General features: G+C 56.6%; 8 protein-coding genes across 8 annotated transcripts; 3 read left to right on the forward strand and 5 right to left on the reverse strand.

Annotated features, from left to right (window-relative positions):
• Positions 1-901: 901 nt before the first annotated feature.
• Positions 902-2976, forward strand: C7974DRAFT_148300 (cytochrome P450). The gene is made up of 4 exons (XM_046135717.1): positions 902-1365; positions 1410-2066; positions 2114-2220; positions 2280-2976. Exons 1-4 carry the CDS (start codon positions 1069-1071, stop codon positions 2875-2877), a joined length of 1659 nt encoding a protein of 552 aa, XP_045999005.1. The 5' UTR covers positions 902-1068; the 3' UTR covers positions 2878-2976.
• A 558-nt stretch (positions 2977-3534) lies between these two features.
• C7974DRAFT_307076 (uncharacterized protein) lies at positions 3535-3984 on the reverse strand (the record flags this gene model as incomplete). Its single annotated transcript, XM_046138112.1, has 2 exons — positions 3535-3718; positions 3851-3984. The coding sequence occupies 2 exons, from the start codon at positions 3982-3984 to the stop codon at positions 3535-3537; spliced, it is 318 nt and encodes a 105-aa protein (XP_045999006.1).
• C7974DRAFT_148324 (uncharacterized protein) lies at positions 3834-4840 on the forward strand. Its single transcript, XM_046135718.1, has one exon. The coding sequence runs from the start codon at positions 4020-4022 to the stop codon at positions 4734-4736; it is 717 nt and encodes a 238-aa protein (XP_045999007.1). The 5' UTR covers positions 3834-4019; the 3' UTR covers positions 4737-4840.
• A 679-nt stretch (positions 4841-5519) lies between these two features.
• Positions 5520-6287, forward strand: C7974DRAFT_411248 (P-loop containing nucleoside triphosphate hydrolase protein; the record flags this gene model as incomplete). Its single annotated transcript, XM_046143541.1, has 3 exons — positions 5520-5571; positions 5617-5665; positions 5711-6287. 3 exons carry the CDS (start codon positions 5520-5522, stop codon positions 6285-6287), a joined length of 678 nt encoding a protein of 225 aa, XP_045999008.1.
• Positions 6288-6906: 619 nt separating this feature from the next.
• Positions 6907-8428, reverse strand: C7974DRAFT_332426 (mitochondrial carnitine/acylcarnitine carrier protein). Its single transcript, XM_046139110.1, has one exon. It carries the CDS (start codon positions 8210-8212, stop codon positions 7295-7297), a length of 918 nt encoding a protein of 305 aa, XP_045999009.1. The 5' UTR covers positions 8213-8428; the 3' UTR covers positions 6907-7294.
• Positions 8429-8736: 308 nt separating this feature from the next.
• Positions 8737-10649, reverse strand: C7974DRAFT_148412 (major facilitator superfamily domain-containing protein). Its single transcript, XM_046135719.1, has 3 exons — positions 10249-10649; positions 9060-10137; positions 8737-9012 (listed from the first exon to the last, which is right to left on the reverse strand). Exons 1-3 carry the CDS (start codon positions 10428-10430, stop codon positions 8791-8793), a joined length of 1482 nt encoding a protein of 493 aa, XP_045999010.1. The 5' UTR covers positions 10431-10649; the 3' UTR covers positions 8737-8790.
• Positions 10650-11195: 546 nt separating this feature from the next.
• On the reverse strand, positions 11196-14596 carry C7974DRAFT_306983 (Quinolinate phosphoribosyl transferase; the record flags this gene model as incomplete). Its single annotated transcript, XM_046138107.1, has 7 exons — positions 11196-11823; positions 11879-12072; positions 12102-12206; positions 12255-12823; positions 12951-13023; positions 13633-14232; positions 14426-14596. The coding sequence occupies 7 exons, from the start codon at positions 14594-14596 to the stop codon at positions 11196-11198; spliced, it is 2340 nt and encodes a 779-aa protein (XP_045999011.1).
• A 393-nt stretch (positions 14597-14989) lies between these two features.
• C7974DRAFT_432640 (Tat binding protein 1-interacting protein-domain-containing protein) lies at positions 14990-15849 on the reverse strand (the record flags this gene model as incomplete). Its single annotated transcript, XM_046144867.1, has 4 exons — positions 14990-15388; positions 15440-15576; positions 15632-15697; positions 15762-15849. 4 exons carry the CDS (start codon positions 15847-15849, stop codon positions 14990-14992), a joined length of 690 nt encoding a protein of 229 aa, XP_045999012.1.
• Between the last annotated feature and the right edge of the window lies 1 nt (position 15850).

Raw genomic sequence — 15850 nt, forward strand, 5'->3', positions numbered from 1 at the left:
CAACAAAAGCATCCGAGGATAATGAAGACGAAGACATACAGATAGGCTACTATGTACTGATGCAGGCGGCTAAGTGGACATGAGACCCGAGGGTATCTCTAGCGTCAGCTTTAGCGTAAACGCATACAACCTAAATCACAAAAGACATACGACATGTGTCGCGCTGTGGTGGGAACCAGGATTCACTTTTGACGCCAGCCAACGAAAACTTACACCAGATCCAATCGAGCCTTACCCCGATGTAATCACCAACGAGTATCAGCGTCTTGCTCGTGAAGAGCGACTCGCAGAAGTCTCGTCTTACTGTACGAAATGACAGGTGCTCTCGGGATCTAGGCACCTGATACATGAACTTCATCCTTAAGTGGATAGTCAGTCGCCTCGAATTGGTAGCGGAACGGCGACGCTCCTGTAGTCATTTGCTACCCCAGATCTTCCCCGCACCACGCCGACCTAATTAGGATAACAAGCGCGTTTTGTGATTTGATACACAAGCCGAGCTACGTGCGGCGTTCTTCGTATGGCATGACCTTCTCAGAATTATGCAGCGTCGACATTTCAGATACCAAGGCTTTCGGTTACACAATAACTGCAAGCCACGTCGACGGGTGCAGGGTCGGATTATGCAAGAGCGCAGCGTGGGGAAATTTCGTGAGCTGATCGAATCCACCATCGTGGGCCGCCGCCGACCCCACAGACTAACTCGATTGGGGTTGCGTGAAGGCCAGACATAGCGCTGTCGAACATATCGATAGCGGACTCGACTTGTACGACTCTCCAATTGGAACCAATCAGAGATGTCTGATTAAGTGAGAAGCATTCCCTGTAACGCATGGTTGTAGCTCTCCACGGGTACCTGTAGACCAGGGTCAGTCTAAGTGATCGACTAGAACTACACTGGACTCGCGGTAAAGTGCGGCTGCAAGCTATGATATATAACATCCCAAAAGGCCGGCTTGTCCGCCTTCACTGTTGCTCAGCTCAGGTAGTTCTGGTCTGAGTTTCTGCGCCAACTTGCAGTTTCAACCCGCCATTGACCCCTTCATTCCTTAGCCGGCTGTACACACCATGGCGAAGCTCGTCAACCCCGTGGAGATCGCACACAGCCCGCCGGTGCTTGCTTTCCTTGCACTTTTTACACATCTAGTCCTGCACCGCAACGAGTGGGACAACCACATCAACCTGTTCATCTACGCATGGCTACTCGGCTTCGGTGGTATCGCCACGGCCGAGTATGTCCTGGACCCTCGAGCCAATTCGATAGGTGCTGTCGTCAAGGTTACAGCAACTGCAGCGGCTACTTACTTTGGCGTGCTGATCACAAGTATTTTGATTTACCGAGGGTTCTTCCATCGTCTGCGAAAGGTAATTTGTCCTCACATGAATCCGGCAAGACTAACACAAAACAGATTCCGGGACCCTTCCTGGCGCGCTTCTCCAAGTTCCATGCAACCTTTGCTGGTGTGCTTCCGAACTACCAATACTTCAAGTACAGCGAGGCGTTGCACAAGAAGTACAAGACTGATGTCATCCGGACTGGCCCGCGAGAGGTCACTGTCTTCTGCGCCGAAGCCATCCCTCTCGTCCATGGACCGATGTCGAGATGCAGGAAAGGCACCTGGTACAACAATGCGAGTCACATTGGCAAAGCGTCCACACACACGACCCGCGACAAGCAGGAGCATAAGACGAGGCGCAAGGCCTGGGACCACGCTCTCAACGCAAAGGCACTGCGAGAGTATGAGCCCAGGCTGAACCGACACGCTCTCGCGCTCATGACAAAGCTGAAGGAGGAGGCTGTGAATCCTTCCGTGCGGATCACCAACTGGGTCAACTTCTACAGCTTTGATGTCATGGGCGACATAGGGTTCAGCCGCAGCTTTGGCATGCTGGAGAAGGGCGAGGAGGATCCTATGATCAAGCTCCTGTACGCCAGCATGGAGCCGTTGTCTACTTTTGGGCACATCCCGTGGGCACTGAACCTGATCACACGGACGTCTGCGGGTGCCAAACCACTGATTGAGCACATCAACTGGACAGCAAAGGTTCTGAAGGAGAGGAAGGCTGTGAGTGGATGATATTATTAAAGTTGGATGTCACTGACAAGTCTCAGATCACGCCAAAGGAGAACGACATCTTCACCTGGCTGCTCGACCCCGAGAGTCTAGACGTCACCCCAGAGCTAAACGCCGATTCCCGTCTTCTGATCGTAGCCGGCAGGTAAGCAGCCAACAACCAGACACCCGATGAAACAACCCCTCGCTGACCTCTACTCCCAGCGACACCACCGCCGCAACCCTATCCTTCATCGCGTACGAGCTCTGCAAAAACCCCGCCGTACAACTCAAACTCCGCGCCGCCATCGACGCCATCTGCCCCTCCAAAGCACACCTCGATGTCGACGACGTGCAAAACATCCCCTACCTCGACGGCGTCATCAACGAAGCCCTGCGCCTGCACCCCGCCGTCCCCTCAGGCGTGCAGCGCGAAACGCCCCCCGAGGGCCTCACCCTGCCCTCCGGCACCTACATCCCCGGCACCACCATCCTCTGGATGCCGATCCACTGCATCCAGCGCGACGCGCGGTACTTCAGCTCCCCGCTCACGTTCCTGCCGGAGCGCTGGACCGACGAGCAGCCCGGCGCCGTGCGCGACAAGCGCGCGTTCATGCCCTTCGGCACCGGCGTGTACGGCTGCGTGGGCCAGAAGCTGGCGCTCATGGAGCTGCGCAGTGTGGTTGCGAATCTGATCAGGTTGTTTGAGATTGGGTTTGCGGAGGGCGAGGAGGGGCAGTGTGTCGAGGCGGAGAGCAGGGACTGTTTTACGACGAATGTGGGGAAGTTGGATGTGCGGCTTACGCCGCGGTACAAGGAGTAGGGGGTGGGGTGGGTCTGCGGGTTGCAGAGCGAGGGTTGGTGGTGGATGGCGAGTGCGCTGGTGACATCTTTCAGCGCTGGGGTCGTGGGGTCTTTGGTTCTGCATGCGTGGAATGCAATGTCATGAACTCGATTCTGAGTCTTACTTCGTCTCATGCTCGTGCTCCTCCCAAGTCACTAGGATAACTACCCCTCTCCGATGGCAGAGAATGTACGTTTCGACAGCCCTACACGCTTGTCAAGGAATGTTGGAATTGATTGGATGAAGGCGTCCTTTTGTGAAGTTGTATCGTCGTTTCCGCATGAGAGGGTGATTAGACGACGGACGATAGTAGGAGAGGAAGGCCACCGATGGGTGGCCAGGACATGATAAATGTGTGTGAGCCTGTGGTATTTCCGTAGCCTGCAAAGAAAGCGAGCGCACGCACAGCACACGCAGAAAACACGCAAGACAAGCATGAAGCAATCATTCGGTACATCAAGACCTCGCCGCACCCACGCCTCCCTGCCCTCTTCCCCCAATCGCCATGATGATGCAGTCTTGTCCTCTGCGATGCCCTTGACCAGCACACTCCCCCCTCCGTCTCGTCCTCCACCACCAACCAGTCCCTTCAATCCCACTACAGGTGTTTTAACTGTAGGTGGTTTAATTGTAGGTTTAACGCCTCTTCTCGCCGACCTTGTCCTCCAGCGTGCGCACATAGCCTTCTATCCGCTGCACGGCGCTCTGCAGCGCGTAGATGTCCTCGGTCAGCAGCTGGTTGCTCACGCGGTACTCGTCGATCACGTAGTAGTACATGCCGGCGCCGGCGGAGGCGGTGCCGAGGAGGAAGCCGAAGAGTCTGGGTTGGGTTAGATGGGGAGCTGAAGGGTACGTGGTGCGTGGTGCGTGGTGCGTGGTGCGTGGCGCGGGCGGCAGAGTTCAACGCGGAGATTGACGTTGGTGATGGCTGGGTACATGCTGGGACACTCACCCTCCCCTGAAGGCGCCAACGGGCCTCCGAACGGGCGCCACGAGCGGCTTCTCTTGTCGCAGCGCAGCGGTGGTGTGGAAGCTGCGCGCGGTGTTCGCGAGGCGGAGCGCCGGGCGGAGTGCGCGGGAAGCCATTGAGCGGAGTGCGCGGGCGCTGGGTGCAGTCGGGAATGTGTGGGGGGGATTGTGTGCGGAGGCAGCGCAGCAGGTGTCGTGCCTGTTGTGACGTGATGTGTGGCAGCTCCAGCGACTCCGCTCGCCGCTGGCAGACCCTGGCCGGGGATCTAGCTTTGGCCAATGGGGCGGCGGCGAGGCGGGCTAGCGTTGTTTGGGACTGTGTTTACGCGGTGCGGTGCTCGTGCTGGGCGCGGACGGGCAGGGCTGGCCGGCAAACGCTGCGTTCGACAGGTCCTGGGTTGTTGCATCCTGGAGCTGCTGGGTCTTCTACCCGGTTCGGTTGGCGGATCCGAGCACGAGAGTCTCAACAGCCACTGCACGCACACGCAACGTGCACTGGGTGTCTCACGCTTGCCAGGGACCTGGGGAGAAAAAGAACAAGTGAGGGCCACCTCGCGTCATGTCTACCGTTGACCGCAGCAGCGAAGAACGGGCTTCTTCGCGGGATGCCCGGAGCCTTGGTATGTAAGCGGAGCTTTGGTACTGTGGTTGAATTTAGAGCACTCGTAGTCTCGTACTGTACATCTAAATACGGCAGCCAGCACCACGACTCGATAGGCCGGTCCTGCTCGGCGGTCAAGTGCATCGTGATGAAGCTGCACGGACGGCACCCTGAGCTTCTTTTCAAAGTGTATGTGCGGGCTAATCCGTCCGTGGCCCTCCCACGCGCCCAACGCAGGATGCGTGCAAATTGCACGCGTAGTATCTAGTGCTGCCTGCTGCTATTGACACATCGCAGCGTCGGCGTGGTTTGCGCCTCCTGCACCGAGACGGCAGGTGCCGCAGGGCGCAGGCTTGAGGCGTCGAGTCCGCAATCTCTGCGTCATCCCTGCGCGCGCGAGTCGCGCTGGATAGGGCTGCAGCACCCGCAACGAACGGGCGCACCGAGAGCACCACCGCGCAGCTGTCGCGCCAACATGGCACAAGGCGCGCCCGCAGCCTCGCCATCGCAGAAGCGGTGGTGGCGCCCGAGCGCCAAACCTTCGCGGAAGCCATGCCGCCGCCGTGGGCAAGGGTGCTACCGGGCCTCGACGCCCACACCAGGTGATCGCCGCCAGGTCCTGAGCCGGCGACGCTCTCCTTTCGCGGTCCGGATTGCTGGCTGACGGCCCCGGGACACCCTCGTTGCCACTTTGATTACGACGCTGGCTAGCGACTCCTTTCTTTTATCCAGCGCCGCGCGAAGCTGCTTAAGACGAGTGAGGCTGAACCCGAGACGTAGCTGCTGCACTACCAACGACAACGGCCGCGACCAACGACGCCGATCCCCGTCATTTGCCCACGCGAGACTGTACCGAGACCGCGAGACTGCGAGACTGTACTGCGCGCACTGCACACCCATCGAGCCACGGCCCTCACGGCACACACCACGCCTCACGTGGACGCACAGCACACCGCACGCCAGACCACCAGCGCTCCCTCACCGCGCACCCACCGCGCACCCACACGCCCACACGCCCACACACCCACACCGCTCACTCACACCACACGCCATGGAGGAACAAGATCGCATCACAATCACCATCTGCGGCGACGGCGGATGCGGTACGTCACTCTCTCCCCCATCCACATCACCGCTAATTTCTCCAGGCAAGAGCTCCATAACCCTGCGCCTCGTACGGTCAGAATGGACCTCAGAGTACGTCCCCCCCCTCTCCACACCGCCCCTCACTAACAACCCCAGCTACGACCCCACCATCGAAGACTCCTACTCCGTGACCCGCACCGTCGACGGCCACTCGTACTACCTAATGCTGACCGACACCGCGGGGCAAGAAGAATACCGCGGCCTCTGGGCCGCCTCGAATCTGCAATCCGACGCCTTCCTGCTCGTCTACGACATCACGTCGCCCAACTCGCTCGACGCCCTCGACTACTTCATGGAGATGATCGACATGGAGACAGAAAACCGGCTCGACAACAACCGCACCCCGCCCGTCAAAATCGTCGCCGCAAACAAGTGCGACCTGCAGGCCCAGCGCCAGATCGAGGCCAAGACGGGGCTGGAATGGGCCCGCGCCCGCGGCTGCGGCTTCATGGAGACGAGCGCCCGCGAAATGGTCAATATCGAGGAGAGCTTTGCGCTGCTCGTGCGCCGCGTCGTCGAGGCCCGCGCCAGTGCGGGTAGGCTGCCTGGCGCCCCGGCGCCGTATGCGCAGACCCCGCGGTTGCCGCCGCAGGGCGAGAAGGCGCCGCGCGTGCAGGACGAGGGGGAGGCGGATCCGAAGGGGGGGTTCTGGGCTAAGTTGAAGTGCTGGTGAGGCGTGCGGCGGGTCGCAGTAGTAAAATAGTGTTTAAATGGGTGGTTGGACGGCACGGTCGGTTGTCGAGGGCTGCGCGGGATTTGACTGGTTTGGGCGGTTGGCCTGGTTTGGACGGTTGGTCTGGTTCAAAAGCATGCACACACGCACGCATGGTCGGTTGGATTGCTGGTTGGATGTATGATCGGTTGGATGGGTGGATGCACCAACGGCAAGGATCTGGGATTTTATGTACTATACCCCCCCCCCGCCCCCCTGTTCCCTTGCGGAGGGACGGATGGAAGGATGGATGGACGGCACTCTCTCTTTGGGACCCACTTTTCATATGTACACACACACACACTCACAGTCTCACAGTCTCACTGTTTCACAGTCTCACTCTCACAGTTCATCTTATAGCGTAGCGTAGCGTGCATGGAATATTCAGATTCCCGTCTCCTGTTTCTGCGAGTTGTATCCTGCCGTGGTGTCGTGTGGTGGCGCAGACTGGGCTTCCACGTCCATGTCCATAACCACGTCCGTGTCTGTACAGGAATCCCGTGGTAAGAGGGTCTCGGTATATGGGTTGTTTGTGATCTACTCAAGAGTGCGATCTACTCTAGAGAGAGAGAGCCGGGGTGGGGTGGGTGGGGGCTCAGAAGACCCGTCGTCTCCCCCAAGCCAAGAGACCGGGGTGTAGGACCGGGGCTGGGAATAGGACGGGCTGGGATTGTAGACTCATGTGGACTGGAAGTGTGATGTGTTTGGGATGAGAGGAAAAAGTCGAACCGGACTTGCTGTGTCGTCCGTTTGATTGTCTTCTTTTAATCCCGTCTATTCATGTATATCCTCTTGGTCCTGTTCCCTCAGTCTCTTCATCCAGTTCCGTCCGTCTATTCATTCCGATGATCTAGTTCAATCAATCCAATCCAATCCCAGTCCCTGCTCTTCTCCAGGTCCGCCCTCAAGACTCGCTCCCTTACAACAACTTTCAGCCCACCTCACATCCACAGCCAATCCACCCCTCTCTAACTGATCATACGCATCGTAACCTCAACCGTAGCAAACGTCCCCGCACTGACCGGCATAGCCCTCAACAGCGTCGGCCCAATGCCTTTCCAAAACCCCCTTGCCCCCTCCGCCGCCCACACCTTCGCAAAGCAATCCCGCATACTCTTATACTTCTGCGCGCCCCCGAACCCATCACTCTGCATCTTGCTCTTGACCACGTCAAACGGATAACTACTAATCCACAGCATCTCGCCCGCCAGCCCGCCGTACGCGGCGACCTTCAGCGTCGAAATGTCCTCGCGCTTGACCCCGTTGCGCGCCGCGTCCGCGTTCATCAGGTACTCGAACGTCGTGAACCACATCCCGTAGGCCTGGGCTTCGCGCAGGAAGGTGACGGCGGTGCCGCGGTACACGCCGCCGAGTACGCCCTGGTGCGCGGCGAGTTTGCGCACGCAGTCCAGCGGTCCGGTGTACAGGCGTGCGGACCCGCTGGGCTGCGTCTGCAGCCGGATGCGGATGTGCTCGATGGGCGAGGAGAGCGCGGTGTTGGCGACGCCCGCAAAAGCACCTGCCGCATAGTACTGGGTGTACGACAGCGCAGGACTACCTGTCTTCGCAGCATTCTGGCCCTCGAAGTACCGGCGCGCGGCGTTGAAGCCACCGAATTGCACAGACACGCACGCGCCGATGCCAATCAGCGGGGTCAGCGTGCCCTTGTAGAACGCCAGCGCGCCCTCGGACTTGTAGATGCTGGTTGCCGCGTGCAGGGCGCCCGAGTACTGGGAAGTGGTCTGCAGACGCACTTTGACAATGTCGAAGGGCTGGCCCAGCAGCACTTGGGCGACGCCGCCGACGGCACCCGCAAAGAGGTCTTTTGCGACGCGGCCGGAGCCCGACTCTGCGTGCTCTATTTCTTGCTCGAGTTGGGAGACCATGTTGATGTTTTTTTGGTGTGGAGTAGGGCTTGGGGTCTGGGGCTCCGCTATCGCTCCCGGTCCTGGCTCTTATCAACCACGCGCGAATGGCGGGATGGTGTCTTGTGTTCCAGCTCTTGAGACTTCACAATTGTGCAGGCAGAGTGCAATTGGCAAGTTTGCAGATCTAGGATATTGGTGTGGAAGATATGTGCCCGTGATGTTGCAAGATGCGGTTGCTGGCATGGTGCGGAAAACTACTGAAATTCACCAATGACGATTGCGTGCTTGACGCACAGACGCGGTTGGCGCTGGTCGCCGTCGGAAAGGCGATGCTTGCCTCGATGAGGCTCAACTTTCCAGCCTTCGCTGGCCTTGTCTTTCCGCCTTGTCTTTCTGTTGCACATCAGTCTTGCTCTAGACGAATCCGAAGAGGGAAGCAATCGCTGTCGTGTTTCACTGAATTACTCCAATGTGAGTTGTGAGGTTTAATTGCATTGCATCCACCCCAACGTCTCTACTCCCCACATGACTGTCGATATAGCAATAGGCATTAAATGTTGGTAAATGAACTCCAAAAATGCTTCCATCTGTTACACTCAGGTCGTGTACCTGAAGCGAGGACTCTCATCACCCATCTCCGCAATCTCCTCTTCGCTCTTGCCCTCCATCAGATAGTCCTCCTCGCCCTTCTCACGTCGCGCGTTCAGCATACCGAGGTATGCCCACAAGATCGCATAGCAGGCAAGCGCGAACGCAACCATGGCCATGGTAACAGCGTGACCTTTGATGAAGCGCGGACCTTGCTTCGCTGGATACAACTACCGAATGTTAGCACGTGCATAGATGCAACAAGGAGGCAACTTACAAACGACGACATGATGCCTGCGCAGTTGCCGATCGAAAGCTGCAGCCCCGTCGAACTCGTGCGCTTGCCATAGCGCGGGAGGTTGGTCGGGAGCCAGGCGAGCGGAATGCCAACGCACACGTACAGCCCCATGGCGACCAGGAAGCAGCCGGCATAGTGCGTGCCGGAGCTGCTCGGGCTGATCAGCATGGCGTAGCCGACGATGCTGACAACGCCCATCAGGATGCTCCAGAACGCCCGTTTCTGCTGCTTGTCGGAGAAGTACGCAACGACCAGGTAGGTGATGGCGCCCAGCGCGTAGCACGGGATCGTGAGGACCTGGACCATTGCGCTCGACGCCTTGGGCATGATGGCGCGGATGATGGTGGGCAGGAAGGTCGAGAAGCCGTAGAGCATGGTGTCGGATCCGAATTGAGCAAAACAGAACAGCCACACCTTCCAGTCTTTGAAGCACTTCCGGACGTCGTCCCAGTGGAACTCAGCTGCACTTTTCGTGTACCCAGTCTGGCGCTTGAGCCGCGCAACCGCGTACGCCTTCTCGTCCTCGGTGAGGAAGTACGCTGTGGCCGGCTCGTCGGGCAGGATCCACCACGTTGCAATACCGAGGACGAAGGTAGGGATTCCCTCAATGATCATGATCCAGCGCCACCCACGCTGCCCGGCGACGCCATCCATGTGGCCGATTCCGTAGGCCAACAGACCACCACAGGCACCCGCCAGCGCGGCGGAAACGAACAGATACCCAATGCGCAGGGCCAATTCGCGCTTGGTGTAAAAGAACGTAAGATAGACAGCAAGACCAGGGAAAAGGCCGCCCTCCACGGCGCCGAGAAAGAGACGGCACGCAAGCAGGCCGCCGTAACTTTGCACGACACCCGTCAAGGTCGCGACAATGCCCCAGGCGACGGTGATAAACGCGATCCAACGAGACGGGCGAATCTTCTTAAGCACGAGGTTACTGGGTATCTCAGAGAGAATGTAGGTGACGAAGAGGATTGAGACAGCGGTCTGGAACTGCGTCGAGTCCATTCCCAGATCCTCCTCGAGTCCATAAAGTCGTGCGTTACCAATGTTCACCCTGTGCTTGTGTCAGAGAACTATTCAACGAGTAAATCGTCCCCGGACTGATGAAAATGCTGACTGGTGCTTCTTCTCGCAGTGAAGAGCAATATCATTAATCAAAACTTACCTGTCAAGAAAGCTGAGCAGGTACAGCAGCATCACTACCGGGATGATGTAGCAGTCGAGTTTTCGGACGAGTTTCGCCTCGTACACCGGGTCGCTTTCTCCCAGCTGCATATCGAGATCGTCACTGTTGACCGAGTTTGGCTGGGGACCCGTGCCATCGTACCGCTTCTCGATGTCGCTCATGGCTGCAGAAATTTGTCGAGAACGATGAGTTTGGTTGACAGGTGAGTCGCGTCACGTAAGAGTTTTAGTGGGGTCGCGTGGCCCAGGATTGATAAGGAATTGTGTAAAGTCGCACGAAGAAAATATTGTAGGCGGTACAGTAGGAGATTCTCTTCAGAGGCGCATCTTGGAACCGATTGTAGCAGCCGTCATGGTCACGTCTTCTCAGTATCTTGCCACGAGCAAATGCCCTTGCTCTTAAATCTTCGGACTTAGGGTAAGAGACCCACCTTTGGAGGATGGCAGATCCCGGGCGCGGGGCTGGGCCAATGAGAGAAGCGCTAGCCGTTTTTGCATAGCGTCGTCGTCCTGATATGGTAGGACGAAGAGATAACCACTGATATGCTTGCGCTGATGCCAAGATGAGTACGGTTGCTAATCCCCAAAGTTGGGGGGAACAATGCAACTTGAAGATGGGGGTTCCGGTCGTCGTCGCTGGGCGCCTCGGGTGCCGGCAAAGTTGCACCAGCGGTTCTCGAACTTCGAAGTGGACCTTGTGTTTCGCACTTCCTTAGCCAGTCCTAACGACGGCTTGTCTTGTCACATAGTAGTCATAGCAATGATGGATTTGTATCGTGCGATCAGCCTTGCGATCCGGCTGAGCCCAGACTCCACCCGAGCTATCCAAGGGTGACATAGCAACTCGCTACTGCAATACTGGAGAGCTCATTCTCGCCTCGCTACTCTGTCGCGTCGTGTAAATCAGACAGGTGTGATGGAAGAAGTCTATAAGCCAAGATCATCGAGACTAGACGGTTGGAAGACAGCCGCATCGAAGTCTACCGGCGCCGACGAAGAATAACCAGAAGTCATCTGGTCCCAGTCCACTGGCATTACAATACCGCTGTAGATATCGACGCCTGCTGAAGGGTCGACTGGCCAGATCAGCTCGTCCCGCGGTATCTCGATCTCGGCTGACGGATCACACCCCACTGTCGTGACACTCGGCGGCATGTACAGTATCGATCGAGCTATTGCACGCACATCCTTCGCCATAGCCTTCCCCGACGGCCATATCGAGCCCATTGAACTCAAAAACCCAATGCTTAGCTTGATGCGATCGCGGGCTATGGACAGAGCGTGGTCTTCGAGGAGGTTGTTGCACGCTGACACCTGAGCGGCTGCGATTAGTGCACTTGGGCACATGGCGAAGACACTGTGTTTCTCGATAGTGCAAGGGATGGCAAGGAGTTTGGTCTGGATCTCGATCACTCTCAGTACTCGTGCAGTGTGCACGTTTCTTGAGGGCACGGCGGGTATGGTGAATGGCGTTGGTGCTGCGAAGGCGGTCGTTCGGAGCTCCGCATCGTGATAGACTAGTGAAGACAGGGGTCGATGCATTGTCAATAAAACACTCTTAGAGTTAGATACTGTATGTGCAGCAGGATGTATCGGGATGCACAACTTACATCGCTCCAATCATGTGAGCCGTGAACATGATCTCGTCCACTGTGCCATCCTTTCGCATCGGATCTCGCTTGACGGACGGAAGCTGAGAATGCCATATAGCTATCTTTGCATCCATACTATCGATAAGCTCTCTATTGAACCGTGGGTTGGCGGCAAACGAACTCATTACTTGAATCGTTAGCGCGGTACGAGGCTCGGGAGGATGAACGTGCCGTAAGCGACGGTTCTGCCCATATCATGTAGATACGCGAGAGAAGAATATACAACTTCAATGTCTGCAAACTCCCGATCTTGCATCTCTTGGTAAGTCGCAGGTGTCGGTATGTCCTGTGTCTGTCAGGCCAGAGCTTATTTGTGTGGGCGTAATTGACTTACTCCTGCTACGTAAAACTCATCGTCGCAGGGCAGGTAGACATCGCTAGGCATATCACAAAGTTGATATACAGGTGTGTTCATCACAATCGAAAAATGCTGGTCGCTGGTGACCAGCATATACCAAGTTCGTCTCCAAGACTCTTCCAAGACGGGGTTTCCTTCACCCCACAGACGGGCAAAGTCTCGTTTATTCATGTCGAGCTCCAGCGCAACCAGAATGGCTAGGTCTAATATCTTCCGAGATTCTGACCGCATGTCCTGATGATGCTGGGCGACCGCGAAGAGCATAATAGTCTGAACGTTGAAAGGTGTTCGCGGTAATGACGGCGAGCTTACAGCGTCAAGTGCCGCCAGATAGTACGGCTCTGATGGGCACCAAGAAGCATATAGGGACCCGATCCACTCCAGAACTAGCGATAGCTCACCTAATCCATGATTTTCGCTTTTCTTCCTTGCCTGGAAGAAGTGCTGTGGAAGAACAATTGGAAAAGGAGCCCAGAAATACTCGTAATACAGCTCAAGCAAGCGTTCGTCGTTGATCTGGAAGGAGACAGTTCCCGCGGGTGAGGCTTTCGAGTCCTGTATGCGTAGATCGTGTAGAGAGGGAACACTCGAAGGCCCACTGTACATTCCATCATCACCCTGTGAGGAAGACATGGGAGTACCATGTGGGGTCTCGTTGACTGGAGGCGATACTGGCGCTTTTTGCTTTGCTTGCTCTTGTAATCTTAAGCGCCTCCGTGCGAGTGCTTCTTTGTTCAGACCACCTCTTCGAGACTTCTGATAGAGGCATTCTTTCCCGTCACGCCTGCACCTGTTGCAGACTGGCTGGTTGGAGTCGCATTTGACGTGTCTGCTTCGGCATTGAACGCAAGCTAACATAACGCGCTCGATATGCTTTGGATCTGGGGGTGTATCCATGTTGAGTACCGCGCCAATCAGGAGACCCGCTTGTCGAATAGTGGCTTTCGTGTAGGTCAATGGAAAATCTTGCCCAAGGCTGTCAAGTGTTCCGATATCATTATATTTGTCGGGCCGTTATATGGGGATTTGGTGGTCAGATGAAGTATAAGTAGGCTGCCGTCGTGTGACAAAGGTGCATGTTGCACGCCTAGCGGGGCAGATTCCGCGACCGTTGGAAGAGCAGCCGCGCTCGGCCTAATTTGGACGTGCAAACAAGGCTGACAATGCTAGATGGTCACACGCTCTGTCGACCAAGACTGTTTAACCTCAATTCTATGGATTGCTCCAAGTATAATTAAATGCCTCCTTGGCGCTCCTTTGCTGCCTACATTGCTGCGCGCCGATATCTCTAGCTTTCGCCACTATTCTATTTGGTCTTCGGTACAATCTTGAGCGAGAAGTCGACATGAGGAACACCCTGATGTATGCTGCTCGTGCTGACGATGTCGATGTCGGCGCAGACATACTTCTCCACATTGTGTTCCGTAAGGCCTCCACTGACCTCGACCAGGAACGATTTCCTGTCTCCCGTGCCTCGTCCCCACTTCTCTTTCAGCTGCGCAGCCGCGGCCTTGACACCGTCGGGTGTAAAGTTGTCCAACATGACAATGTCTGCTCCAGCGGCAATAGCTTCGTCTGCTTCTTCGAAGCTCTGGCATTCGACTTCAATCTTGGTAGCAAACCCACCCGCAGACTTCGCGGCCCGCACTGCATTAGTGATGCTCCCTGCGGCCACGATGTGGTTGTCCTTCAACATCGTCATGTGTGACAGATCAACTCTGTGGGCATCGACGCCACCAACAAGCATACCGTACTTCTCTACCAATCGGAAACCAGGTGTTGTCTTGCGAGTGCCAGCAAGGATGTTCTGGTAGCCTGCTTTACGCAGCAGAGTGAGAAGGCGGTTGGACTTTGTTGCGATGCCTGAACAACGGGCAAGAGTGTTGAGCGCTACGCGCTCGCCGAGGAGCAGATTGCGAACTGGCCCGCGGACCGTGGCGCAATGGGTGATTTTCTCTCCGACTGAATCGCCCTCATTGACATGCCATTCGACCCTTGATGCAGGATCAGTATTCGAAATTCTCGAATATGAAGAGTGACTCACGTGCAATCCAACTGCTTGAAGACCTCGTTGAAGAATGGCACGCCAGCAACGATGCCCTGAGTTCATCAGCTTGGAAAGTCACAGACATGAGCTGAATATTTACCTCGCTCTTGCCTAACAGCTTGGCTTCTGATTGCTCTTCACCAACGACGAAGCCTCCATAGTCGAAGCTCGGCGTGTCCTCTTCGAGCCATTCCGAGACATATCGCTTGTACGTCAAAGGAAGCAAGTGGGCTACGGTGCCATGTGCTGGAGCTCCTTCGACCTTTGCCATTGTATCGAGACGAAAAGATTGTTGACGTTCTTGAGACTGGAGGTTTTGCGTGCTCAGATCGGTGAGGACTTGGAAGGCAAAGATGAGTTCATCGCACCTTCGGTACTGCGGTACTGCCCCGCCAATTAGCGGGCGCATTCGGAACGCCGCTACGAAGTACCTACCAAGGGTCGGGTATTGCACATCATATCACTTTGACTGAATATAAGCTCGAATTAAATATGTTCAAGTTGAAGAAGGATGTGTTATTCGACTGCGGACCGGCTACAGGATCGCCCTTCATTGGCAGATTCAGGTCGTGTTACCAACACCAATGAATAAATCGGAGAAGGCGACAACAGATCTTTACCGCAAGAACTCTCGTTCATGAATCCACGCTCAGCCCTTCACTCCCTACTCATCCAGCCCCCACGCCTCCCTCAACGCCTCCCTCTCCTCCCCCTCAGTCCCCTCCTCAACCATCCCCCAAAACTCCCTCGCAATCCTCTCCCGCCTGCCACTCACACCCTTGACGGCCCTCCACTCGCGCCCCACCCGCTCCCGCTCCTCCGCCGAAACCTGCACTCCGCGGCCCGCCCGCAACGCCTCCAGTCTGCCCCCAAGCTCTTCTTTCTCGCGCTCCAGCGCTGCAACGCGCGAGAGCAGGTCTGCGGCGCGCGGCGCGCTAAGGGCGGCGAGGGCGGTGCGCAGTGTCTTGGTGCGGGAGTGGAGGTCGGTGGTCTGGGCGGTAAGGGCTGCGGTGCGGGCGTCGTAGTCTGCGAGTTGGTCGGGGGAGATAGCGTCGGTTGGGTTCTTGGGGGGTTAGACGGGTGGTGGAGAGGGAGTGGGGGAGGGGAGACGGACTTGCAGGGCGTGGTAGACAATTTGCTTGCCTGGGTTTGTTAGCTGAGTGGGGTGTGTGAATGGGGTCATCGTACCGGATGCGCGGCCTTCGATTAGTTTTTGCTCGTGGAGGTCTTTGAGGAGCTTTGCGGTGGCGGCTGGGGGCTGTTAGGCGTGCATTCCTTGCTGATACGCACTCTGAGCTTGACGAACCTTTGGTGACCTTGTTGTACAGATTAGTTGACACTTCAATGGCCGAGTATGGTCTGTTTGTTTTGCCTGCACAGCGTCAGTATAGGCGGACTGTGTGGTCTCAGATGAGATATGGTAAAAGGGTACGCACGCAGGTAGCGCAGAATCATGTCTGAGCCCTCAGCACCAGTTGCTTTCTCCTCCTTCTCAGGCTTGTCGGTCTTCTTACGTGGCGCCATG

Source organism: Boeremia exigua (genome assembly GCF_020726555.1).
Source record: "Boeremia exigua strain MPI-SDFR-AT-0100 chromosome Unknown C7974scaffold_4, whole genome shotgun sequence".
NCBI lineage: Eukaryota > Fungi > Ascomycota > Dothideomycetes > Pleosporales > Didymellaceae > Boeremia > Boeremia exigua.